Source organism: Callorhinchus milii, unplaced genomic scaffold (genome assembly GCF_018977255.1).
Source record: "Callorhinchus milii isolate IMCB2004 unplaced genomic scaffold, IMCB_Cmil_1.0 Scaffold1, whole genome shotgun sequence".
NCBI classification, from domain to species: Eukaryota; Metazoa; Chordata; class Chondrichthyes; order Chimaeriformes; family Callorhinchidae; genus Callorhinchus; species Callorhinchus milii.
In genome coordinates, this window is record NW_024704742.1 from 118,562,698 (window position 1) to 118,590,389 (window position 27,692).

Here is a 27,692-nt window from a genome sequence, read left to right on the forward strand (position 1 = left end):
AATAATCTTTGGTATTTGATATAGGGCCTTATCATGTCATTGACTCTCAATGCTCAGAATATACTGTAAAGTGAATTGACTTGACTGTATGTTCTGTGGGCAAAACCCGGGAGCCAATTGCCCACAGCAGTGTCCCACAAACAATCTCGGATTGAGTAACCAAATTATTATTTAAAAGAATTAAAAAATGTTGATGAGTTGAGTGCAGTCTGGCGCATGGCACTGATAATTTACAGTCAGCTGTTTTCACCATACTGTTTTCTACATAGCCATCTAGCAATAGCTCAGCCTTAGACTATTAGCTGATCACCAATTTGTGACTAATCTTTTTGAGGTGGAAAACACGATTTCTCTTTGGTCTGTCTGGCTCCAAAGTGACACACCTAGCGAAGGGAGGTTGTAGCTGAGTCAACTCTTGTGATCTCAGTGTTCCAATACCTAATCTAGGGAGGTCCCTAATACTGTACTCCTCCAGGGTAATCATAGAATCATATAATTATACAGCAAAGAAGGAGGCCATTCGGTCCATCGTGTCTGTGCCGGCTCTTTGAAAAGAGCTATCCAAATCAGTCCCACCCCCCGGTCTCTCTTAGAAGTTGTTATCGAATCGGCTTCCACCACCCTTTCAGGAAATGCATTCCAGATCCGAACAACTCGCTGCTTGAAAACATTTCTCCTCACCTGCCTTCTGTTTCTTTTAACAAATATTTTAAATTAGTGTCCTCAGGTTACTGACCCACCCGCCAGTGGAAATTATTTTTCCTTGTTCACCCTATCAAATCCCCTCATAATTTTGAAAACTTCTATTAAATCTCCTCTTAACCTTCTCTGGTCCAAGGAGAATAATCCTATAATCAGCATTGTTGGGCCACGGTGAGAGTAGACTGCCACTTTTGAGTGAGATTCTTAGACTCTGTTTGATAACCTACATGTCACTGGCTTAATGGAGGAAGTAGTCTGGCTGGACAAGCAGTGTTCCTTGTGCTGAGTTATTTTAGCTAGTTAAATTCCAGTAGTACCCCAATATATCCTTCTTTCAGGGATTAGAATAGCTCCCCTGGGAAGAGATTAAGTATTCCAGAACTGAAAGACAAAAGCTTTACTTTTGTGCGTTCTTAGTAGCAGAAATTAAAGACTCTTATTCACCACAGGGGTTTTAAACATGTGTCAGACTCTCAATTGACCAGAAAAAAACAAGCTCTAGTCTGTTCTTTGTGCTGCACTACAGACCTAGGAGTGCTGAGATAGCAGCATTCGGACTCTTGAGAAATCTACTATAAAAATCACAGCCAGTTTATTGAAGGTCATTCAGGAAGCTGCTTAGAGTCAAATATACAGCTTACTGTCATGTGTGGAGAAATGAGGATAACAAAAAGAGATTTAAAGCCACTGGAACATAATTATTGGCTGGAATGTTACTTCTAGATGCCAAGGACCCAAATTCTTCCTGTTCGTAAACGATTGTCTTAAAATTTAAGATTGGGCTATTTTTTGGAAAATGACCAAATCTGAATAGGGAAGCAGATTTTTTTTCCCCCACAGTTTGTTTTTTCTTCAGGTACTTAGGAAACTTTGGTTAAGGTACTGAGAAAAATTGGCTCTGGATTAATACCGCATGTAAAATAGTTTTCCATAATCTCCCATCTTCTGAAATAATAATAATAATAATACTTGCATCTGATATAGCGCCTTATGACGTCATTGATACATCTCAAAGCCCTTCACAGGATATATTGTAAAGTGATTATGTATTGTGTGGGCAAAGTTAAGAGTGGTTTTAAGCCATAAGAACATGAGGATCTGTGGACCTCAGGAGCTGCTGTGACTATTGATTGCTTTGTGTGTCCTCTGACAGATCTTGCCTCTGTATGTTTTTAGGTGTGTACGATCGAATGCGTGCAGACCAAAAGAAATGCGGGAAGGCTGCGTGGGCCATGGCAGTGGAGCGGATGGAGAAACTTCGATACGCGGTTGCTAAGGAAACATTGCAGCTGATGCGAGCAAAAGAGATCTGCCTGGAGCAGAACAAGCATGCACTGAAAGATAAAGTAAGTTTTTCTCATTTATATAATAATAAATAATAATCCTCGCATTTGATATAGCGCCTTATCACGTTGTTGAGACGTCTCAAAGCGCTTCACAGAATATATTTAAAGTGACTTGACTGTGTATTCGAGAACACTTTTTAGGGAGTGGGGGAGGGAGGCAGCCGAGTGTCTAACACATGCAGAAACACATCACCATGATTAAGAGTATCCAAGCCAAGTTGAGATTTTCATGTATCCCACCTACACATGGAAATCCCAGAAATAGATTGCTGGAATAGAATGGGCACTTTCTCCATGGAGGGACACATCCTGCTTATCTAATTCCGGACGGTATTAGGAACAAGATGGCAAGGGCCAAGGCTTGGGGACCCCAGAGTGTCATTGGGGTACTGCTGGAGTCTAACCAGCTGAAACTGCATAGCTTGCCATTGATATTGCTGTCCAGCAAGCTTTCCCGCTGCTCGTCCAGCTAGGACCACCCTACCTGTTAGGTCTTTGGTTGTAGAGTTAACAGGAGCTGAGTGAGATGACTCCTTGACCCCGGTGACTGGTCTGCCTTTCCAGGTCCTGTCGATGAGCCAGGCTGGTTGTGCTGTCATCAGCAGTAACCTGGAATATTGCAGACCCACCTGGCTCAGGAACTGGACGACCGAGACCACCACAGAGGGCTGACTTGATTCCGACATTCCATTGCTAGGCTTGTCACCTTGGAGCCAGTTCAGCTCCAAGGAGATTCGGGAGCACCATGGGCAGCTTTGCTTATTCAGATCTGCCACCGAGTTTTCCACTTCCCATTTTCTGGTTTGACATGATCTGCTCATCCGGGATTAACCTGGTCACCTCTACAATGTTCCCCTGTTAATCGCCAGTCTTTCAGCTTTTCACTGGCTGTCAAAGCTGCTTGTTTTAAAGACAGATTTCAACTGGTAAAGAGCTGAGTTAGAAAATAGATGTTGCCATTTCCAAAATAGATGGAAAGAGGGAAGAAAGGAGAGGAGGCAGGCAAAGGGTAGCAAAAAACAGAAAGTTGGGAAAAGGGAAAAATGAGACTGACAGATTGAACACAGAACAAAATGTTATGTTTTTATTTTAATTTGATATTTATATTTATGAGTTTAGTGGGTTTAAGTGCTCCGAGACGCCGTCCAGAGTGAAGGACTCTATATAAATGCGAGTTATTGTTGTTAATCATTTCTCTGAGGAAGCCACAACCTCATGATAGCAATTTTGCAAACCAGTGCTTTCTAATTAGAATAATAAAGCTATCTTCAAAGAAACAGCAAATGAAAAGCTTGCGGTGTTATAGCAGCCTATCGGATCAAAACCTTTCAAAGCAATGTGCTAATGAATTAGGCTTTTTAGCTGTTGCTATTGTAGCTGTTTGTGCCAGCACAAAACAACCTTAATCTGGAAGATTGTTGCCAGAACACCAAAATAAACTCTCTTCTCTTTCTGAACACTGTAGTTTCATAGAATCTTTCATGTCCACCTTCTTATCCAGATGTGAGAGTGCTACCAACTGGGCCCCTTAATAGCTTTAATCTAGGATAGTTTTTTTTCACTGTCAGTGTGTGAGATGAAAGTTTACAGACCAGTCAGCTCTACAGCAAAGATGGGAGGTTCAGATGACATGCCAGCAGCCTAAGGATTAAACTAGGCGACAACAAATGAATGGATAAATGTAACTTGTGGTTACAGGTATTGGTAAGAAATGAGATTTTATTATACATCTAGTTATATTTGAGTTTCTATCATTTACAGCTGTATTATTTATAATTTGATGAGGGAATTACCTATAAACATCTAGAGTTGTAAAGCTGTGTCATAAATCCTATAACTGACTGGGATTTAATTATGTGAGCACTTTTAGACGTCCTCCCAACGTGAAAGGTGCTATATATAAATGTAAATTGTTGCGGTTGTCTTTGGTGATTGAATAAAGTTCAGACTCGCTCTTCCTACCTGATATATGAACCACTGCAATAAAACCTGACTAAAATAACCAGCACCTGATGGAACTGCTCTTGTTGGCTTCTGCCAATGAACAGGTGTTCAGATCAGTGCCAGAAGGTTCTTTGTTAAACTTTGATGTCATCATTAAATCCAGAGTGGCTAGTTTCTGAGCCTGTTCAATGTTTATTTGTTCTTAATAAATGTCTGACTTTTTCATATGGGCTTTATACTAAAGCAACCCCCTCCCTATTTTTGTGATGCTATTGTGTATTTGTCCTCTTGTCGTGTGTCACAGATGCATGAAATGTGAGTGTTGGGCCAACAATATTTGCTCCACGTTTGCTTTTTCAGGTTTATCGCCAGTGATCAGTGTAAGGAAGTGTCTCAAGTTTTTGCACTTTGTTTCCTCTAATGCAGATGCAGAGCCTTCAGAGTGGCACAGATGCCATAGCACGGCTGGTCCGGCTGGAGACTGATTATTATGACATGCAGCTTCAGTTGTATGAGGTGCAGTTTGAGATCCTGAAATGTGAGGAGTTACTGTTAACAGCACAACTTGAAAGCATTAAAAGACTCATTACAGGTACAGTAGAAAGTTGCAATGAAAATGACTTGAGTAGGAGTGCAAGTTACCTTGGTGTGTTATCGTGGAGTCCTGTAGCTCAGTGGTTAGCGCACTCGCTTTGCAAGCGAGAGACCTGAGTTCAATTCCAGGCAGGGCGAAACCTTGGGCAAGTTTCCTTACTCCACACAGAGCCTAATAATAATCCCTCCAAAAACAAAAAACAATAATAAATTGGTCATTTTCAATCTACGACTGTTTGTGGGACATTGCTGTGCGCAATTGGCTGCCGCGTTCGCCCACAAATATACAGTCAATTCACTTTGCAGTATGTTCTGTGAAGCGCTTTGGGACGTCCTCCCGACGTGAAAAGCGCTATATCAAAAGCAAGGATTATTATTATTATTATTATTATCCTCCGGCGCTGTTTAAACCAGCACAGCTTTTGCTAAAAGTACGTCAACGTTCTGGATCCTGGGTAACTTCGTCAACTGAAACAAATGTCTCCATATCGCAGGCAAACTTGACTTCTACATTGGAGCCCAATGCAAAGAAATAATAATAAAAATAATAATAATGATAATATAGGCATAATATTATTTTATAATACATAATATTACACAATACATAGTGCATATGTCACATAATAAGTAAATATTTTTTGCATTAGAAATAGTGCATTTCATGCCTGGAGAAGGTCTCAAAGAACTTCCCGGGTTTTACAGTAAAATGTAGTGACTGTAGATTATAGGTAAACACACCAGTCTATTGTGAACTGACATGTGGTATTCCACTGTATTTGGCAACTGCAATAGAGCACGAGGCTAGATGAACAGACAGATGGTTAAATGAAGAGAGTAGTGGAACAGAATGGAGAGGATCTAGCATAAATTCATTAGGAATACACCAGTGATGACAGGATATAGACTTACAAAACTGGTTAATAAATCAGCAACAGGGTTCCATTAACTCCAGATGTTGATGGAAGAGTAAAAGTGACAAGGTGTTTTTATACAAAGGGATTTTAGGATTTGTTATTGATGGCTATTGAAGCCATGTCAATTTAAAAGGGAATTAGATAAATGCAATACAGAGTTTAAAGAAAGAAAAGGATAAGGGGAATGGTCAGAAAAATAATAATATACAGTAGATAGTGTTAAAGAACAGATGGTCTATTAAATGATTAATTGAGAAGAGCTATTATAAATATAACAGATTATTAAATAGATTTTTCACTTTAGTCTCCAGTAGGTGTGCCAAGGAATCTGTAAAATGTGAAAGTTAGTAGTGAATGAATTATGCAGTATCTTGAAGGATTAAATATCTCCAAGGTGCCTGAGCCTTGAACCATTAAGGAATTGAAAGAGGAAATTGGTTAATTGGTTTTACTGGAGAAAAGAGACGCAATCCAAGTATATAGGATTATGAAAGATATGGAGAAAATTGAGATTGCAGGGTATTTAATGGGTTAGATTGTTGGACTGGACAACACAAATATAAAATTCATAATCCTTGAGGTTGGAATTGAATTTTCCACAAGGTAGTTAATCTGTGTAACAGAGTCCAAGAAAAAGAAACCAATTTGGGTCAGTTGAGACCTGTAAACAGGAGTTGGATCAATCACTGTTGAGAAATGGGATTAAAGATGATAGGGTAGTAACAATTTGTCTTGATTACCACGAAAGCTCGTAAAAGAGGGTACAACCCTTGAAGTTAAGGAATTAATGTGTTTGTAGGTTGGGGGGTGGGGAATATACAGGCGATCAATCATACATGGGATATGGAAAGAGTGAGATTGAGGAGCTGAATAGCCTTTTCTTGTTGCAGGTTTTTATTTACATTCAGAGTTTCAATTGTCGAGGAATGGTTCTGCCCATTCCTATTTGTTATTAGCACATGAAATGCCTTCAGTTTGCACCAGCAGATTGTGATCCACACTCCCACATGCATTCCACACTCGCTGCATATTATCAGTGTAAGAAAATACAGGAAACATTCATTCCGGTGTCTAGGTGGCCAATTGAGAACTGTCTTTCATCAAACAGACAGAAAGCCTGATACGAGTGACTGCTAATCCTCATATTGTGCAAAGATACCATAAAGCCAAGTAAGAACTGCACAATAATCATTGAAGATGTCTCTAAATGGCATTGTAATGGTCAATGGCCTATCTGGTGCAGATCTGCTTCATGGGCCACAGCTGATTTGTTACACTTGAGAATAATAATAATACTTGCATTTGATATAGCGCCTTATCACGTCTTCAAGACGTCTCAAAGCGCTTCCCAGAATACACCTGGAGCATCGTTTTTAGTTTTGCGATTGTGCAAAAGAGTAAAAATGCTAGTCTGGTACTTACAACAACAATAACTTGCATTATATAGAGAGGCAGAGTCTCGGAGCGCTCCTTACAAAGAGTACTCCAGGGAAAACTGATAGAAGTCCTAATTGGAATTACACTTTTGTAAACTAGCTAATACATTGTGAATTGAAAGCCAGACTTGCTTTCAGTGAGCTGTTTTATGATTTGTTCCAATGATTATCCTGTCAGTGACCCATTTGATAATGTAAATATCCTAGACTTGAAGCCATTATTTCTTGATTTCATTGTTGAGCCTAATAAAACTTTCCAGCAACTGCCTGATGTATATGACTATCTGGCTTTCGATCTATGCCACAGGATGGACTTTTAGGTTTCATTTCTGCACAGTATTATCTTCTAGGTTGTGTGGGATGGCTGGCACACACATTTTTAAGAGCTTTATTCATTGTGTGATAATAAATTATCAAGATCTATTAGCAGTTCCTGTCGGACAACAACAGAAAGTGTCAAATTTTAAAATCCAATATTTCAAACCTTATTATCAATACAATAATAATTAATAATGACTACTTGATCCCATCCCCATTTAAAGGTAATTACATATAATGTGAACTTTATCTGTCCTATTTTGTGCTTCACACAAGTCAGCAATTTGTGTACAAAAGTGATTGGTTACACTTGGGATACCTGGAGCATTGTTTCCAGTTTCGGACCACAACATTTTCTTACCTAAATGTTCCCAAATCCTGTTACCTGGTCATCCAAATGTACTTCACACTCAAATCAAGCTCGAGCCCAAATATGGCCACAAAATAATGGGATTTGAAGTGTGATGATGTGTTTTGATGCGTAACAATGCAATTTCACATGTGATGGACCGATGTGGCTGGCCAGCCAACTCTCTGTATGTGTGTTTTTAGCATCACAGGTCACAAGGAAGTATTGATCAGCGGCCGGTCTTAATCGGCCAATAATAATAATCATAATCATAATCCATATTGATATAGCATCTTATAGGGCTTTTGAGACATCGCCAAGCGCTTCACAGGATTTACTGTAAAGTGGTGCAGGCGATATGATTAGGTGGTTTGGAATTTTGCAGGGACACCGCAACAACCCCAGCTGCTGTCCTATAATGGGGTTTTACTGTAGTTACGTTATACTAATGCTCTGGGTTTGATTCCCGGGTAGGGCGAAATGTTGGCCAAGTTTCCTTACTTCACACACCTCTGTTCACCTAGCAGTATGTAGGAACCCAATTGTTAGTCGATTGGATCATGGCTTTTCCGGGGGTAATAATCCATTAAAATAATAATTATAATTTGGTCACTCAATTCATGACTGTTTGTGAGACACCGCTGTACACAATTGGCTGCAGTGTTTTGCCTACAAAATGTAGTCAATTCACTTTACACTATATTCTGTGAAGCGTTTTGAGGCGTCCCAGTGCTATATCAAATGCAAGGATTATTATTATTATCTAACTCTGAGGGCTGAAAATCTCATAGTTTTTAGCTTTACGGCCATCATCGGTTTAAAATTCAAGGTTGTACAGAATTTGGGAAAATTCTTATTCAGTCTTAATTTGGAAGCCAGGTCCTCAGCAGTCGTTTTCAGGAAAGCTATGAATTTTGATGTAAGGCTGAAATATAAGAATTTTTCAGAATTCAGCATAATGTTAAATTTTATGATCACAGTCCTAAGGTTTTGTCAGTGAGGAGATTTGGGCATCAGTTGTCTTAATCCCTGAATCAGGGCTTATCTGCAGAACTGGATAATGTCCAAAATCTAGTTTAGAAGGTGGTTTTGAAACATCGGAAGTAATACACGATGCAGCAAATTACCGCAGGTATCCTGGAACTATTTAATTGATTGATGCCTTGGCCAGGTCTGGGATTGAGACACAGCTGGGTTGGAAACCATAGCAGAGTGACCTTGTCTGAGTGGGATTGTCATTACATTTGAAAGGCACTGATTAGCTGGCACTGATTTCTTTCACTGTTTTTAGTTACCATTGTCTTGGCTGGAAGAGTAAAATATTATATATTACATATTACATATTCAGAAAAAGATTGCTTACTGCTGCCTGTCGCTACTTTATGTTGAACAGAGAAACAAGAAGAAGTTGTTTACTACGATACTTATGAAAGCATGGAAGCTATGCAGGCGAAGGAAGAGATAGCCATGTCCACAACAGCACAGAAAGCGGAGCTGGTGAAACTGCAGCAAAAATCACGTCAGCTGGAGGCCCGACGTGGCCGCATTTCAGCCAAAAAGGCCTACCTCAGAAACAAGAAGGTAAATAATAATCCTTACATCTGATATAGAGTCTCACCATATTTTCCAGACGTCTCAAAGCGCTTCACAGAATATACTGTAAAGTGAATTCATTGTATGTTCGTGGGCAAAATGCGGCAGCCAATTGCGCACAGCAGTGTCCAGCAAACAGTCGTGGATTGAGTGACCACATTTTTTTTTGAAGGGATTATTACCCCCTGATATAGCACCTTTCACACCAGGACAACGACTTAATGCACTTTACAGGATATACTGTAAAGTCTAGTGGCTGTGTACTTTGTGGGTGAAACATGGAGGCTAATTTGTACAAAATAATATTCCACAAACAGCTGTGAATTGAATTGACCATCTTCAACCCACAATTTCTGACTTGGAGAAGAGAGCGCTACCGACTGAGCCAGGCTGACACACAATTACAGCACCCGCAGTGCACACTGTATGATTGTTTCAACAAAATCCAGGCTTTAATTAATGTTCCTTTGCCAATGTTGATATAGCATTTGTTTGCAGCGTTTTCAAGAATTCTGTATTCCCTCAAATTTTAAAGCAATGGTTTTAAGCTTGAGAGCATTAAGGCTTAATTCATGAGTTATATCAGGTCTCTGGTGTATCTAGGGACTCAAGCATTCAATGAAGAAACGATCCATCAGCCCAGGCTGAGGGACACTGATACAGCAAGCCAGGCTGCTGGTCTGTGATGGGAAGTGTTTCAGCTCTGCCTTACTTGATACTGTCACACGACAGCTCTATAGAGATTGGTAACCCAGCAGTAGTGGGGAGTGGGTGTGACATAGACCCGATTATCCCTAAAGAATTTAGCCAAGGATTTATGTTCCACTTTCAAGATTATGAAGATCTCTTAGGCTAAATTATCTGATTAGTTAGAATTGGTGCACACTCCTGAAGCGATTCTGTGGTCAGATGATGGTCTGGTCTCCCAGTTTATTGTATACTGATGATAATGATAAGTAAAACCGTCTGATCACAAGCTGGTTCAAACGTTTGCAGTTGGATGTTAAATTTTGATCAGGTGTATTTATTTAGTTTTTGTTGAGATTTAGGGGTCCATTTTGCAGGATTTCGTAACTAATTTTATGAAGAAGTCCAAGTGAGGACTCCTTCCAGTAACTAGTGACTAACTATCTCTCTGCCTCCATGCTCGACTCCAGGACCACTGCTGTTCTGACAGTATGTCTTTCAGACATCAAGTCCTGGATGACAGCTGACTTTCTACAGTTGAACGTCAACAAGACCGAGGCTCTCTTGATTGGCTCCAGTCAGCGCCTCCTCACCTCAGGCACTGACAGCATCACCTTGCTAAGCCAGCCCAGAACCTTGGTGTCTTGTTTGACCCTCAACTATCCTTTCTACCCCACATCTGTGCCATGACCCACTCTGCCTTCCTTCACCTCCGCAACATCGCCCGGCTCTGCCACTGTCTTTCCCCTCAGGCCACCAAAACCCTCATCCACACATTCGTCACATGTAGACTATGCCAACTCCCTCCTTGTCGGCCTCCCCAACTCTTCCCTCCATACGTTGCAGATTATCCAGAACTCTGCAGCTTGTGTCCTCTCCTGCACCAGGCTCTGTGACCCTCTCAACCCCGTCCTCACCCAACTCTACTGCTCCCCATTCCCTAGATGATAGAGTTCGAAATCCTTGTCTTCACCTTCCAGGCTGTCCACAGCCTTGCTCCTCCCTATCTCTGTGACCTGCTAACCCCTTATCAACTTGCCCGCTCCCTCCACTCAGCAGGCTCCAGCCTGCTCCACGTCTCCTGCCTGGCCCACCCCACCATCGGTGATCAAGCCTTCAGCTTCTCTGCCTCCACCCTTTGGAAATCCATCCCACAGTCCCTCCACCTCGCCCCTCCTTCAAGGCACGTCTCAAGACCCTCTTCTTCGAGCGTGCCTTCAGGCGCTCTCCTACCCCTACCCATCTAGCCCTTCAGCCCCCTGTTCCCAACCACCTGCTTATGTCCAAATCCCTGACTGTCCGGTGCCTTGCTCCCGACGTGAATTGCGCTTTTCAAATATGATTTGTTGTTGTAGTACATCACTCTTGAAGGCATTGTGTTTCGAAAGTAGATTGAGAGAGAACTGCGTTCACAGATATCTATATTTCCTAATTTTCACTGGAAGGGGAGTAGGTGACTAGGGGACGTAGAGTTAAGATTAAGTCACAAGAAGAGCAAAAAAAAAATGTTTTCAGACAGAACGTTGTTGGGATATGGTATATCATACCATGTAAGGTGATAGATAGACGCAGAGTCCATTGTGGGTTTCAAGAGAGAAGTAGACAGATATCTGAAAGATAGAGGCTTGAAAGGCTGTGGGGGAAGGATAAAGCAGTGTGATTGAAAGTTTAGCTTGTTCTGAGAGCCAATGCAGACTTGATGGGCTGAATGGCTTCTTTCTGTACTGTAAATTATTATGATTCTATCAATTAAAAGAGGAAGCTGGATACACACAGGTGTGGGGGAGAGAAAATAAGAGTATGGGAGGGAGTAAGGAGTGGGTGGGAAATTAAGTGCAGTATAAACATCGGAACAGACTCATTGGACCAAATGTCCTGTTTCCATGCTGTAAAATCTTATGTAAATCCATATAAACTTTAGCTTTCCCATTCTTACGATCTCCGAAACCCTATCCTGCATGAAGGGCCCTATATAAATGTAAATTGCTGTTGTTATAAATTTAAAAATCCATCAAGAAATACTGAAAAAATTAACTCTGTAATATGCAATAGAATTTGGGAAAAGTAACTTTTTTAATGTGTCAGCAACAACAGATGCCTGGCAATCCATTACAGTGCTGCAGTCTAATCTGAGTTTAGATTACTCCGCTGGAGGGTTCTCATGTGTAATATGACGCTAAGATTAGGTTATTAGATTGATGAATCTGTAATTCGCACAAAGGTAGACTCTTTTCAAATCCTGCCAATGCTGTGTTTCTTTCATGTAATGGAAGTTTATATCATGTGGCTGAAAATGCAAAAATATAATAAGACGTCAGATACCCTTCCAAAAGATTAATTGTATTGGATCCTGTAGCCTCTTCAAAGGGAATGGAAAATAGTCAGGAAACGTGTGATAACTTCTAATACAACACAGCCCATTACATTGTAGAAATTGTAGCTTTTAATTTTAAGGTTGTCTTCATGACTGAGAGCGAGAGCTGGCAATGGGTTGAGCTGAGCAGAAAGAATAATTGAAAGCAGACGATATAAAAATGTTACCGTGTTGAACCCTGATGTTTTGAATGTGATTATTACATGCAGGTGATTTTTAAAGAAACCCCATTCATAGGCCTCTTAGTCTACAGAAACCTACTGAACTAACCAATACTTCCTTTGTTGGCTGAATTTATATTTAAAGAGGCCACAATCCAAATCAGAACATGAAGTAAATTCTTTAGGGCTTGAGTTCTTGACTTGGTTATTGATTACTTGGGAAGAACAACAACAACAAAATTACATTTGCATAGCGCCTTTCACGTCTGGAGGATGTCCCAAGGCATTGGACAGTCAGAGTTTTGGACCTGAGCTGGGGGTCGGGATTGGGGAAGGTGGAGGGCAGGGGGGGAAACAGGGTGATCAAAAGCACGGTTGAAGAGGAGGGTCTTGAGATGGGTCTTGAAGGAGGCAAGGAGGGACTGCAAGATGAAGTTCCAGAGGGTGGGGGCAGAGTGGCCTGCCAATGGTGGGGTGTGCGAGGCGGGGGGTGTGAAGCAGGCCGGAGCCCACTGAGCGGTAGGAGCGGACGGGATGGTAGGGGGTTAGGAGGTCGCAGCGGTAGGGGGAGCAAGACCATGGAAGGCTTCGAAGGTGAGGACCATGATCTTGAACTGTATCCTCTGTGTGATGGGAAGCCAGTGGAGTCGGGCGAGGATGGGAGTGATTGGGTCACAGAGCCTGGTGCGGGAGAGGACATGGGCTGTAGAGTTCTGGATGATCTGCAGCCTATGGAGGGAGGAGTTGGGGAGGCTGACAAGCAAGGGATTTGCATAGTCAAACCTCGATGTAATGAATGCATGCATGTATGAGGGTTTTCAGCGGCCTGCGGTGTGATGTTGTGGAGGTGGGGAAGGCAGAGCGGGTCATGGCATGGATGTGGGATAGAAAGGATAGGTGAGGGTCAAACAGACGCCAAGGTTCCGGACTGGCTTAATAAGGTGGAGTGTGCATCCATGGATGATGATGGAGGTGAGGAGGCGCTGACGGGAGCCAATCAGGAGATCCTCAGTCTTGTTGACGTTCAACTGAAGGAAGTTTGCTCTCATCCAGAACTTGATGTCTGACAGACATTCGGTCAGGACAGCAGTGGTCCTGGTATCAAGGGTGGAGGCAGAGAGATACAGTTGGGTGTCATCCGTATACATGTGGAAGTTGACCCCATGTCTGCGGATGATGTCACCAAGAGGGAGCATATAGATATTGAAAGGGAGGGGACCAAAGTCAGAGCCCTGAGGAACACTACATGAGACGGTGCGGGGGCTAGAGGAGAAACCGTTTGTGGAGATGAAGTGGAGGAGGTGTGAAAGGTACGATCTGAACCAGTCAAGGACAGTCGTGAAGCTTGAGTGAGAGCAGAGGTGGTGGATGAAGATAGAGTTGTCATCGGTGTCGAAGTTAGCAGAGAGATCAAGGAGGATGGGGATGAGGGAACCCTGGTCGCAGATGGACAGAATGTAATTTGTCACTTTGACCAGAGCTGTTTCTGTGCTGTGGGCGGCATGGAAACCCGATTGGAGGGGTTCGAGAAGGGAGTGGCGGGAGAGGAAGGAGCAAAGCTGAGAAGCAACAACTCGTTGCAGGACCTTGGAGAGGAAAGGGAGGTTGGAGACGGGGTGGTAGTTTGAGAGCAGGAATGCGTCCAGGGAGCATAGGAATATTTTAAAACTAAATTTAACATTTCAAACAAAAATACAGAGCCTTTTTGAAGTTTATCTTCCTGAAGATCTGAATTTCACTTTTTAGAAAAATATATTTCCTTATGACCCGGGTCACTGTACTGTAATCTTATCTTTTTGTTTGGCCAGCCATGTGAATGTCGCATGCGGAAACCAGTCACTGTGTTTAGGAATATACATATATATATATATATGCCACCTAAACACAGAAATTCTATTGTCTGGAATGGAATATGTGTTCTCTCCCTGGAAGGAATGCATCCTGCTTACCTAATTCCAGAGATTATTAGGTGAGGTTGGCAAGAACCAAGGTTGGAGGGTCCCATTGTGTGTGTGGGGGATTACCGCTGGAGTTTAACAATAATCTGCATTTGTACAGTGCTCTTCATGTGGGGCAGCGTCTCAGAGAGTTATAGGTTGCCATTGTCTAACAAACTTTCCCGCGACCTGTCCAGCTAGGACCACCCTACCCACTCCACCAAGCCTCCTGCTTGTCTCTCATCCCTTCCGCTCCACCATCAGCGAACGTGCTTTCAGTCACTACTCCCTGAAACTTTGGAACTCTTTCCTTCAATTCCTCTGTCTTGCCCCCTCCGTCCTATTTCTCAAATCACACTCTTCGACCATGTTTCCTTCAGGAACCGTCTCAAGACCCTCCTGTTCGACCGTACCTTCGGTCACAATCCTTCCCCCCTTGCCCTCCCTGATCCCAACTGGGTCCGAAACACTGATTGTCCAGTGCCTTGGGACATCCTCCCAACGTGAAAGGCACTATACAGATGTAATTTTGTTGTTGTTTACGGTCACCTCCTCCCTCCCCCAGCTCAATATCAGGCTCCACGCACTGTTAAGCACTCCGAGACCCTACTCCGCCTGAAATGTGATATATAAATGCAAGTTGTTGTATTTTCCGATCTGCATTCTCCACTCTCCTTAATCTGGCTTGAAGATTACTTCCGCTCGTGGTTACTTCCTCTGTTCCAGCCTCAGAAGCTGAGTCACTGAGCCCTTGTCCTGTGGAACACTCTTCCAAAATCACTTTGCAATGTGTGTGCAGATATTGGGTAAGGACTGGGTCAAGTTCAATCAACTCAGTTACCTACCTCTGTCTTCGATCCAATGGGATTTCTCATCATTTTGAAAAGTAATGAAAAGGTTGCTGTTATTAGTGTTTGACGTTGGATGCTCCTTAGAGTTCCTCAAAATTTCTCACATCACGTATTGCATTCTGCCTGACGTTAGCCAGAGATAAAGGTACAAAGCGGAGGTACTGCTTCTGCAAAGGAAGTCCCATTGGTGTCAGCTTGGCTCAGTTGTTAGCACAATTCCCTCTGCGTCACAAGGTTTTGGATTCATAATTTAGGCTGACATTTAAGTACAATAGTGAAGGTATATTGCATCGTCAAAGATATTTGAAATCCTGTCCACCTGTTCTAAATCCAAGACACAATTTGAAACGACTCAGCATGTTTCTCCCGGCCAAACAGTCACGCAGATGAATTGGCCACTCATCGTATGGGTAATCTAGGCTGTTTCTGCACATTATAAACAGTTGAGGCAGAGCCCATATTAGCATTTCAAAAGGAATTCAATACATATCTGGAAAGGAAAAATATAAAAGTGTAAGGGGAAAATGTGGTGAGAATGGGATGGATCTTTTAGAGAGCGAACATAAAGCTGATGAGCCAAATTGCCTTCTCCTGTGCCGTAAATTTCTACGATTCTTAGGTTCCATCTTCACTTACAAAAAAGGTACTAAATGTAACAACTAGCTCTGGATCACTTTCAGATGTTTCAAGATTTAAGTTCTTACTTTCATGCATTACAACTGGTAAGCAGCTGGTTTCAGAGTGTTACAGGCAGAGGCTTTGGAACTGGTCACCAGACCACATTCCTTGTCAGGGAGTGGTGAAGAATACAATAAAATAATTATAATAACCCTTGCACTTGGTACAGTGCCTTATCACGTTGTTGTTGTAACTGTAAAGTGGATTGACTGTGTATTTTGTTGTATTAATATTCATGCATGTATAGTCAGTAAAAGCTTGAAACTCAACCAAAGTTAGTTCTTCTGTTTGCACTCAAGTTAGATGCTATGATGATGCTTATTTGTGCTTCTGCTGTTGCCAGCTCTTGAAATTTGTGGTACAGTCTTCAGCCGTTCTCTAAGGATGAAATAAATGTGATTATTTTGTTTCTCAAAATTGCAGTACAGGTTTCAGTCTTTCATAACAACATTATATACTTGATGCACATCAGAGGTTTTGATGCAAATTTTTTGCTGAAGATTTTTGGTACAGTTGGTACAAAATTCTTCACGGCTTTTTGTGGGACATTTCTGTGTGCAAATTAGCTGCTGTGTTTGCAAATATGTAGTGATTACACTTTACAAAATCCTGTGAAGATGTTTTGACAAAGTGGTAAAGCGCTATATCAACAACAACAACTTGGATTTATATAGCGTCCTCCACGCCGGATGGCGTCTCAGAGCGCTTTACAGTAACGGATCCCGGGACCGAGCCAGGGGGAGGGGTGGGAAGGTGACCAAAGGCGCGGTCGAAAAAGGTCTTCAGCAGAGACCTGAAAATGGGAAGGGAGGGAGCGAGACGAAGGGAGTGAGGAAGGCAGTTCCAGAGCCTCGGCTACATAGTGGCTGAAGGCCACATATCAAATGTAAAGCTTATTATGTTGTGACAGGATTGCACTGTAATTGGAAAGGTAACTGATTTATATTGTCTCCAAAGTATCCCTAGGAGCTGAGGCCAATTGTGCTGATCGGAGATATTCTAACTTAGCACAAATAGTGGAGAGGACCTCACTCCCAAATCATCAGCACTCTGTTCTCATTTCTTTCATTCTGTTTTTGCTTTGCTTTTCTCGTTGTCCTCTTTCCCTGCATTGCTTACCTTTTATTTTCTGCCACTTGATTTCCATTGTGAGTAACGCATACACGGCAGCAAAGTAGCCACCGACAGAATTAGTGATCTCACACGGGGACTAACTGGGATCAGCTCATCCATCTTGTTCAGTCCTGTAGCTCAGTGATTAGAGCACTCGCCTCACAAGCGAGATTCGATTCCCAGTAGGGCGAAACATTGGGCAAGTTTCCTTACTCCACACACCTCTGTTTACCTAAAAGTAAGTTTTCAAAATAAATAAAAATTATTTAGTCACTCAATCCATGACTCTTATGGGACACTGCTGTGTGCCATTGCCTGCTGTATTTTGCTTACAATCGCAAAACTGGAAATGATGCTCCAGTTATATTCTGTAAAGCGCTTTGAGACATCTCGAAGACGTGATAAGACGCTATATCAAATGCAAGGATTAATTTTATCATCGGCTCTTGATGTCTTTTGAATTGCGTCCTGAATTTTTGCTTGTTTTTTTACAGGAAATCTGTATCGTAAGCCACAGCGACCAGATACAGCAGTACAAATTGAGTGAAGAGGCACACAGAGCCCATCACGGTGTACAGACGGTGTGTTAACTTGTGTGATTTTCTCAGGATGCACCATTATCCATGGTCCTCAGATCCTCGATATTTTCATTCTCACTGGTGCCCCCTGGTGCTGAACAGATGTATTACAAGGAAGTGCAATTGTATTTCCAGTCTTTTGTGTGACATTTATCTCTGGGACGTGATGAAGGCAAAATTCAAAATCTAAGATTGTTTTGAGGTATTGAGTTTATTTTGAAAGATTGGGTGTGAATTTTTCAAAATTCCGCTTCAGTGAAATTGGGTACCAAATTGATAGTCTTACTCAACAAAAACCTTACACAAAATACTGCAGGCGCTGGAGATCCGAAAACAAAAACAGAAGTCGCTGGGAACACTCAGCAGGTCAGGCAGCATCTATGGAGAAAGGAAAGTGAGTCAACGTTTCGGGTCCACAACCCTTCGTCAGAACTGGGGCATGTTGGGAGGGAGAGGCTTTTGAGAGCTAACAACAAGGGGGGAGGCAGGGCAGGGAAGATAAAGGAGAAAATGGGGGTAGAGGACAGGGGATGATGAGTTAAAGAGGTGTTAATGATGCAAAACAAAGGGGGAGATTACAACAAAGCAGGGGAATAGAGGTGTTAATACTGCAGAACAAAAGGGGGGAGAAAAAGAACTTGCAACAAAACAGGTAGATCAGGGAGAGAAAAGGTGTGTCTGGGACCAAGATGATGAAATGATTCCTTTCTCTGTTCCCAGCGACTTCTGTTTTTGTGTAAGGCTGCTCTGGGAGTTTGTTATATTATACTATAGTTAGTTATGTTATACTGGTGTAGGAGAGGTACGCTCTTCTACGTTTAGGAGATGAGACACATGCTCCATCCGTACTCCATCTGCGATTGCTTGATACAGATTGTGGCTGAAAAGTGTTCATGAGCACAAACATTCACCCCAAACTAGCCAAATCAGTGCTTAAGTTCACGAACCAAAATGTGATTCTCTGAGTTTCTATTAACCTTGTGTTGTACACTGTAGATAGAAGAAACACTGTTTGATTTTACACTGCCAAAATTCATACATTTACAACTAACAAAGACTTGGTTAACTGAAATTGGTAAATTTACTCATCCAAGAATTCCAAATATCCGATTTACGGCAATTGTTCTGAAAACATTAAATGCAGTTTGTTGTGAGATTACCTTCATGAATGTTCTTTGTTTTTCAGAAGAGAGAACCGGATGATGAAGAAGAAAGAAGTAGTAAGTGGGTTAGCCAGGAACGGCAGAAAACACTGGATAGACTCCGGAGCTTTAAACAGGTGAGTGGAGGCTTCCTTCACAGGCCCAAAGCACCAGCACTGCCAGATAACTTGTTTTACTTTTAGGATTTAAGAATATTAACAGAAGTTTCAGAATATGACTTGCTCTGTAGCTCGGTAGACCTAAGTCTATCTCTTCTTCATTTCTGAGTTGTTAACACAGCGCAATCCCTTTACAGTATTGTCATCTGGGTCCAATGTCTCAGGCCACGTTATAAACAGGCACAATAAATTGTCCGACTTCCAGATTGTCAGGATTCTACTGATATCCCTTCTATGGTATCTATGTGCAAAAAGTGCCATTGATGTAATTTCCTCTGTGAGGAGATGTCAGCAGTGCTTCTAGTGGATTGTGTACATGTGCAGCACACAGGAAGTGATCTTTGCCTTGTTTCCTCCATATTATTATCATTGCACACTATAGTAGAAGTGATGTTAGCAGCAACCTGATGATCTGGAAGTGGATATTTTTTTTTCAATGATAGGATTTGGATGGCGTGATTTTGGTTTTCAGGTAAGAAAATCTCATGTCAGCAAGCCAATCATGTTGTAAGCGAGCTCTTGTTATGGCGAGGAGTGTTTATAACTGGATTACCCTGTGATAATCACATACGTAACTCACCAACATGAAGCACTGGTCTAGTTTGCAGTATTTATTCAGCTGAGTGCCCCATTTGGTAGAACTTTGAATTATAGCCAGGAAAAATTAGTAGAGCCACAACATTGGACTTGGTTATGAAGCCACTATAGGAAGATGCTAGGATTTGTATTCTGCAAGGTTGAGATAAATGGGCTGAACAGCCTTCTTCATCCATATTTCTCTTCTGATCTGTATGGGATAAGCAATCCTAGTTATATACTGTACAACATAAATATAGCAACTGATTGCCTCAAAAATCAACAGTGGTTTGGACTCTTTTTAAAAAAGTTTGATCCTATAATGGAAATACACCTATTTCAAAGGTTGAAGTTGGCAAAAGGTAGTTTGCATGTTCGGAGAGCAATTAATAAGGATTATGGGATGCTGGGTTTTAACAAGGCGGTACGAATTTAACAAGAATATAAAAGCAAAGAAGCAAAGTAAAGGTACTGTGTAGAGAGCATTTGTCAGACCACCTGTAGACTGTTGTGTTCAGAATTTGGAAGGATGGACTTGGACGGAGTCCAGAGTTGATTCGCAAGATTAATACCTGGGATGAAGAAGTTTGATTGAGTAAACAGTTGATCCAATTGAGGTGTTTAATGGTGAGAATTGATGAGCTAGATATGGAATGGCTCTTGTCTCCAGTCACAGCTTTGAGAACAAGGGGACATAACTTTCAATTGAAACAAAGCTGATTAAAAGTGAAATCAGGGATTTCTTCACACAGAGATGTGAGAATTGGAATACACAGTTGCGGAAAACTATAGAGACAGAATTGATTGGGATGTTTAAAAGAGAGATATTTGGGAAGTTAAGTTATTCATGGATGTCGAGAAAAGTCAAGAAAAAGGCATTAAAATACCCCCTTTATCTAATAAAATGTCAGAACACACTTAATAGACCGAATGGCCAAAGAGTCTTTGTCAAACAACCGTATCTTGTCACTAGTGAAGTGTCTGAAGTATCCTTCCGGTAAATGTGTCCTGAATGTCGATTCATACAGTGACTTTTTTCAGTGATAGGGCTTATCAGTTAAAGTAGTTCAGTGATTATTTTTTTGCATCCTTTCCCTTTCAGAGATACCCAGGGCAAGTTATACTTAAATCCACACGACAGCGTTTTGGCAGAAGAAAGGGCACTACAGGTTCAGTCACCTTTACCAGCAAGGAACAGCCACAGTCTCTTCCAGGAGCCTTCCAAGCACTCCACACAACTGAGGATATTTCGGCGATAAGGAAGCAATCAAAGTCCACTGAAACAACCCAGTGGAGAAGCACAGCTGCAGGACATGAGTGCGTTTCCCTCCAGGCAGGAGACGATGCCAGCCCTGAACTGTTGCAACCCGCTTCACTTCCAGTTACCTGCGGTGCCAGTGGAGAGTCCAGTATGATTGCTGTGACACCTCCACAGCCCCCACCCCCTGTCCCTCCTCCTCCACCACCACCACCACCCCCAGCCCCGCCTCTGCCACTCACTGAGGAATTGCCTGATGCCGAGCAGCAAACGGAGAAACCTCTCCAATCAGGTGACTGCAAACAAATGTCCCAGTCTGTCAGCTTGCCTGCACCTCACTTTGACAGCCGACAGCTGCTAAACGCCAGAAGAAAATTGAAGAAGACTGCAACCAGTGAGGAGCTGAAGAAACAAAGAGGTAAACCTTTTGTTTGGACTTGCTCGGAAATGTGTCTTTGCTCTTCAAAAGATTCTGTCTCTATATTTATTTCTTTAGTCGTGTCATGTTACTGGCAGCGTCAGCTACAGGGTGATGCCCCTGACCATGGAATATTGGAATCCAGTGCGATCCCTGGAGGTTCAATATCTGACCAGAGAGGTCAGCGGTGCTCCAGGGCGCTCTTCATGACAGACCAGCCAGCCTGGCTTGTTGGTGAACTGGGTTTCTTTTCACTCGGCTCTAGGTAACCTTGGAAGCCAAAGCTTTCATTGGGTAGTGTGGTCCTAGCTAGACAACCAGTGGAAAGTTCACTAACATCCATTAATGGTAGGCTGCTTAGTTTTAGTTTTAGCTGCTTGAATTCCAGCAGTACCCCAAGCGCATTTCAGGTTCCCCAAGTCATGATTCTTGCTGACCTGCAATTAAATTCTTTAGGATTATGTTAGTAGGATCTGTGCTCCTCCATATCCCCTTCTCTGCTCCATATTCTTTTTTCACATCTCCCTCTTGGCTTCTCGCCACATCCTCTTCTCTTGTGATGCAGTAAGATTCTGTTTTGATGGGTGGCTCTTAGTACGAAATCTGACTGAATGCAAAATAATCCACTCATGTATATGTATATATTTATATGAAAAATAATTTCACATTATAATATCCAATCAAAAAAAGAAATGTCACATAACATCTTTAAACAATAAAAATCATTAAGAATGTTTAAATATATGCCTTAAAGAGAGCATGATTGATGCTGTATCTTTGAACCTAACGTTTTGGATAATGCAACACATGGTTTATTTAAGGTTGATTTCATTTTCTTTGTGTTTGTATTAATCCTGCATAAATTACTTTGGAAAATGTGCTCACAACAGGTTGTCACTGGATACCTGACTAAATACAGTGACCCACTTCTCAGCTGGTTTTAGCAAGTCAATCAATAAGATAATTAAAAAACCCAGAAAACACTTTTCTTGATGTATAGCATTTTCTTGTGCAGCAAGGTCACTTTGACAGAAGTCAGACTGAAGTTCTTCTGACAGGGATAATAATAATAATAATAATAATAATAATAATCCTTGCATTTGATATAGTGCCTTATTACGTCTTCGAGGCGTCTCAAAGTGCTTCACAGAATATACTGTAAAGTGAATTGACTGTAAATTTTGTGGGTGATATACATCTTTGCACAATCTGTAAATGTAGATGCACTGTACACTCACATAAAATCAAATTTTAAATCCCATATATAGCATAGAAAAACTCCAGCTCTTTAATGTGCTCTCAGATGTCAATCACATGATGGTTATTGTAGGTGAACTAAAGTCTAGCCTGAGATAAATTATAAGGTAAGGGCACATTCCAGAGGTTCAGGCAATGTTCTATAAATGGAACAAAGATTTTCAGCAATGTTACCAAGTTATTTAAGCTCTCAGTTTTAACTTCCTCCTTCCTTCCTGACTGTCAGTTAATTATGTTAATAATGATCTGGGCACAGTAGTATGTAATTGGAATAGTTCTGTGAATCTCCTTTTGCATGTAACTCGCAGAGAGCATTAACTGGCAATGACATTGACGAAATCACAAAAACTCCAGCAACACACTGACACATGCACTGTGCACTGTTCGTTTTCTGTATAAAAATAAATTCACATCCTGAGGGAGGGAAGAGAGTGACACAACGATTTTTCAAATTTTGCGTGACAGAGAAGTATGGCCGGACCGTGCAATATGAGATGCACAGAGAACAATAATAATATCCACTTGCTGTCTTGTATCTACCTCCTATAGACTCATTCTAAGACATTTTTTTTAAAAAAGCAAAACTCCGAAGATACTTTTCACTATTTTTTCCAAAAAAAATCATTAATTACCAAAATGGGATTGTAAAATTTGGTTACACAAACCAATCTAAATTGCCTTTAATGAAATTAAAGAAGCAAACAGTGAAAGCAGGTGACAGCTCATGGATTATGTAAAGTACAGAGTGTGTACTTCCCACACTTGAAAGCCATAAGATGTGCATCAGTCTAAACTCATCAATAGGTAACAATTCCCAGACTCTGGAACCTGACCAAGTTAGAATCATGTAATCATATAATCATTGCATTTTGATATAGCGCCTTATACAGCACAGAACTAGACCATTTGGCCCATCATGTCTGTGCTGAATCTTTGAAAGGAGCTATCCACATCAATCCCACTCCCTCGCTCTCTACCCATAGCCCTGCAAACTTTTCCTCCTCAAATAATTATCTACGTCTCTCTTAAAAGTTGTTATTGAATTGGCTTCCACCACCCTTTCAGGAAATGCGTTCCAAATCCAAACAACTCGCTGCATGAAAAAATTTCTCCTCACCTCCCCTCTTTGCTTTAATAACTATTGTAAATTGGTGTCCTCGGATTACCAACCCACCCACCAGTGGAAATGGTTTCTCCTTGTTCACCCTATCAAATCCCTTCATAATTTTGAAAACTTTTATTAAGTCTCCTCTTAATCTTCTGTGGTCCAAGGAGAATAATCCTAGCTTCTCTAGCCTCTCCTGATAACTAAAGTCCCTCATTCCTGGTACCATCCTGGTAAATCTCCTTTGCACCCTCTCCAATGCCTTGACATCCTTCCAAAAATGTGGTGCCCAGAACTGAACACAGTACTCTAGCTGAGGCCTGACCAGTGTTTTATATAAGTTCATCATAACTTCCTGACTTTTGTATTCTATGCCCCTATTTCTAAAGCCTATATCCCGTATGCTTTTTTAACAGCTTTATATACCAGTCCTGCGACCTTCAAAGATTTACTGATATGAACCCCCAGGTCTCTCTGTTCCTTCATCCCCTTTAAGATTGTACCATTTATCTTTTATTGCCTCTCCTCGTTCTTCCTCCCAAAACGCATCACTTCTCATTTCTCCACATTAAACTTCATCTGCCAGTGTCTGCCCATTTTACCAGTCTGTCAATGTCCTCTTGCAGTCTGCTGCTATCCTGCTCACTGTTGACCAAGTTCCACGGTCTAAACTTGTCATTTTATTTTTAACTAAAGGTGCACCAACATTTCTGATCAAAAGATAGTTGGAACAATTCAGTCACAAATTGAAAAATTGCCACTCTACAGTTAATTACGTGGAAGAATTTGCATACATAGAAATCTGGAAATTTGGCTCTGGAACTCCATCCCCCAGTGCCTTCGCCTTGCTTCCTCCCTTTCCTCCTTCAAGGCTGGTCTCAAGGCCTTTCTCTTCAGCCGTGCCTTCAGCTCCCCTCACTACTCTACCCCCTCCTCGCTCCCTTCCCTCCCCTCACCCTGACCATTTCCCCCCCTGCTCGGGACCTGACCCACTTGTCCAGCGCCTTGGGACGTCCTTCCGACATGAAAGGCGCTCTATAAATGCAATCTTGTTGTTGTTGTTGTCAAGTGGAGTGGGCTACTGCAGTCAAACGCATGACACAAGACAAAGGAATAATTTGGTAAATAATTCCAGAACAAATCCTGAAAGTTGGAGGTTTTAGTTATATATTAAAGAGCGATGTACTCGAGAACTCCACGGGAGCTGAAAATGCAGAGCATTTGTTATGTTCCCCTGGACTCCATAGAACTGAAGAAAACCATAGAAATTTGCAGCACAGAAAGCTATTTGGCTCATTGTGTCTCTGCTGGCTCTTTTATAACTAATCCCTTCAGTCCTATTTACCTGCCCTTTCCCCATACTCCTGTAGTTTACTCATTTTTAGGTATTTATCTAGTTCCCTTTGAAAGCTAATATGGATCCTGCCTTAACCACTGCTTCCGGCAGAGAATTATTTAGCATAAATACTTTATGCTCGAAAATATTTACCCTCATCTCCCCATTTGCTCTTTTGTTAACTATTGTAACTATTATCTAACTAACTATTGTAAGAGATGCCTGTACCTGAACCAGGGGTGAGCAAGATGGGCTGAATGGCCTCTTCTCATTTTTGCTGTCTCATGAACCATTTCTTATTGTAGAATGACTTAGAGGAGGCTGAGGGAGAAGAGCTGTTTTTTAAGAGTATTGTTAAGTGNTTTTTCTGTGCTTGTTGCCTGAACTTTGATCCCTCTGTTCCAGCGAGCTCACCAATGGATGAAGTTTTGGCCTCTCTGAAGCGGGGCAGTTTCCACCTGCGAAAGGTTGAGCAGCGCTCTCTGCCCCCGTGTCCCGATGAAGATGAAAGCAATAATATCCTCGCACAAATCAGGAAAGGGGTGAAGTTGAAGAAAGTTCAGAAGGACGTGCTGAGGGAGTCGTCCATAGATTTGTCCGACGTTGATCCCCTAACGCGCAGTATCCACGAGGCTTTAAGGAGAATTAAAGAAGCCTCGCCAGAATCAGAAGATGAGGATGAGGGCTTGCCCTGCAGTGAGTGGGACAACTAGTCACCACAAGCCAAGGCTTCATGGCATAGACATAATCTTGCCCTTCCCCTACACTGTGCTGTTAACTGTTAATGCTCCTGTAGAGGTGGTTTCTGAGTGATAGAGGAGATTGTCCCACGAAGCTGTGCCTAAATTGAAGTTATTTAATCGCAAAACTAACGGATGTGCGTACTATGATGTTTAAAATTTCCACCAGCCTTCTCTCCCAAGTTAATGAAAAAAATCTTTGTTGCACTGTACTGAGCAGTTTTCCTGTCAGAATTTACTTTGTGATCTTTGTTGTATTGTAGCCATAAGCACATTTAGCTCTGGCTCAGACATGATCAGCTCACGTTCCTCCTCGGCAATGATAAATAATCCATTAACTAAGCATGGTCTAGAAAATGCCAGTGTCATCAAAACTGAGCTCAAGTTTTCTTTCTGTGCACCAGTAGATGCTATAGACTAGCCTGAAAAAAATGAAGTTTAATTGTCATTTGATGCTCGTTGATTTCATTCTGCCAAAGTAGGTTGTTTTCATTGAAGTGCAAAAGGGAGATTTCAGTGCATCCAGAAGAGTGTCAAAGAAAATGTCCAGATGCCTTAATAAATGGACATAGTGCACCCAGGCAGATTAGTTGTAGTTTCTCCTTATGCAAATTTTTTGGACGCTTCTTCTATTGCACTGTAAAATTGGATTGCTTTTGCATTCATTAATTTTGACCCAGTACCCCAAATCAGCTTTTGCAAACATCTGTTGGTAGAAATAGCTTTAATATAATTTAATTGCATTTTTGATGCATTGCATTTTTAATAGTTCATAAAATTGATGAATAAATTAGTAACTGTGTAGCACGGCATTTGTCCAGCTCGGTGCTTTTCCTGCTAGGATCTCACTGTGTTGAGCTTTTCACTTACACGGTTGAGTACATGTCTACATATCCACATCCCGTTGATGAACCGGTTAGGATAAATAGTTATCAGCCATCAGTGACACCTTAGTTTGCTGTGGGCTTGCCTGCTTTGCCAATTTAGCCTGTAGTGATCCTGCTCGTCCATCTCCCCCAGAAACCTATTGGCCCAAGGCAGTTGCTCAACCAAATGAAATACCAGAGACTATGGGCTAATGGGGAATTGTGGGCTTACATTTTGCTGCAAAAGTGCATAGCTGGACAGTAATTGAGAATATGTAGACGTATAAATTCTTAGGATTAAGACCTGTTTGCCTGAAAAGTCAAATCAGTTGATCCAATTTAGATTTAGCTTGACATCCTTACAATTAGTTTGTAATCTGTACGCAAACCAATCACTTGCCTTATATTTGTTTAACAAGATATATTTAAAACGTTTTGGATAAAATCCTATCCACTGGCAATAAAATTCAGACATCTGATGGAAGAGTTTGCATTTTACGTTTACCATCAGATGGTCAGATTCAAAAATCCCAATTATCTGTCTGGGTAGTTTGTCTAGAGGTTTTTGGTTCCTACTTTTAGTCTACATTAGAAAAGATTTGTATTTGTAAATATTTTAGCTTTGCAGCTCACATGTGTGCTGGTGAGTAATGAAATGAGCTTTTCTGATTTATAAATTTAATAATCTTAAACATCCTCTCAAAGCACTGTGTCCTTGATCCTCTGTATCCTTGGGCTATAAACCCATGGGTTTTAAAGTTTGGGGCATTTCATAACAATGCTTATGTTGTCTGTAAATCTGGAGCCAGAGGGAGTGAGATGTGGGACAATTAGAGCGATGAGAACATGAATTAGGGCAGGTAATAACATCTCCACCTAACATGAGCATGAGAGCTGTATTACATCAACATGTGCCAGCAGTGTTGAGTGAAGCTTCCTCATAGCCTGAATTCAAATGGCACAACATGAAATAGTTTTTTTTTAGAAAAGTATATCTGTGTACAAGAATAAAATACGCTCCTGCTGCTGGGTTGGTGCACAAGACCTTTTGTGATCACTTCCACAAGCTGCATTTCATAAATGTACCTTTCATATCAGTCCCTTAGTAAAGGACACGTATATCTGATTTGAGAGCACTGGAGTGCTTGCATGGCACATTTTGAATGAATTATTAGAGTCTGTATGAATTGCTAATCATAAAATCTAGACTTGAATTAACTGATCTGACAGATCTGTATTT

The 27,692-nt window shown here is 41.5% G+C and overlaps 1 protein-coding gene across 1 annotated transcript in view; it reads left to right on the forward strand.

The window, feature by feature from the left end:
• The window catches only part of LOC103177767 (junction-mediating and -regulatory protein), an 85,479-nt gene extending 58,323 nt beyond the window's left edge, over positions 1-27,156 (forward strand). The window contains exons 4-10 of the mRNA XM_007892082.2: positions 1,879-2,048; positions 4,419-4,584; positions 8,997-9,184; positions 17,492-17,578; positions 18,762-18,854; positions 20,575-21,148; positions 25,252-27,156. Coding sequence (XP_007890273.1) covers positions 1,879-2,048; positions 4,419-4,584; positions 8,997-9,184; positions 17,492-17,578; positions 18,762-18,854; positions 20,575-21,148; positions 25,252-25,559 — 1,586 coding nt within the window. The 3' untranslated portion in view covers positions 25,560-27,156. The remainder of the gene's footprint in view (positions 1-1,878; positions 2,049-4,418; positions 4,585-8,996; positions 9,185-17,491; positions 17,579-18,761; positions 18,855-20,574; positions 21,149-25,251) is intronic.
• Positions 27,157-27,692: the final 536 nt, after the last annotated feature.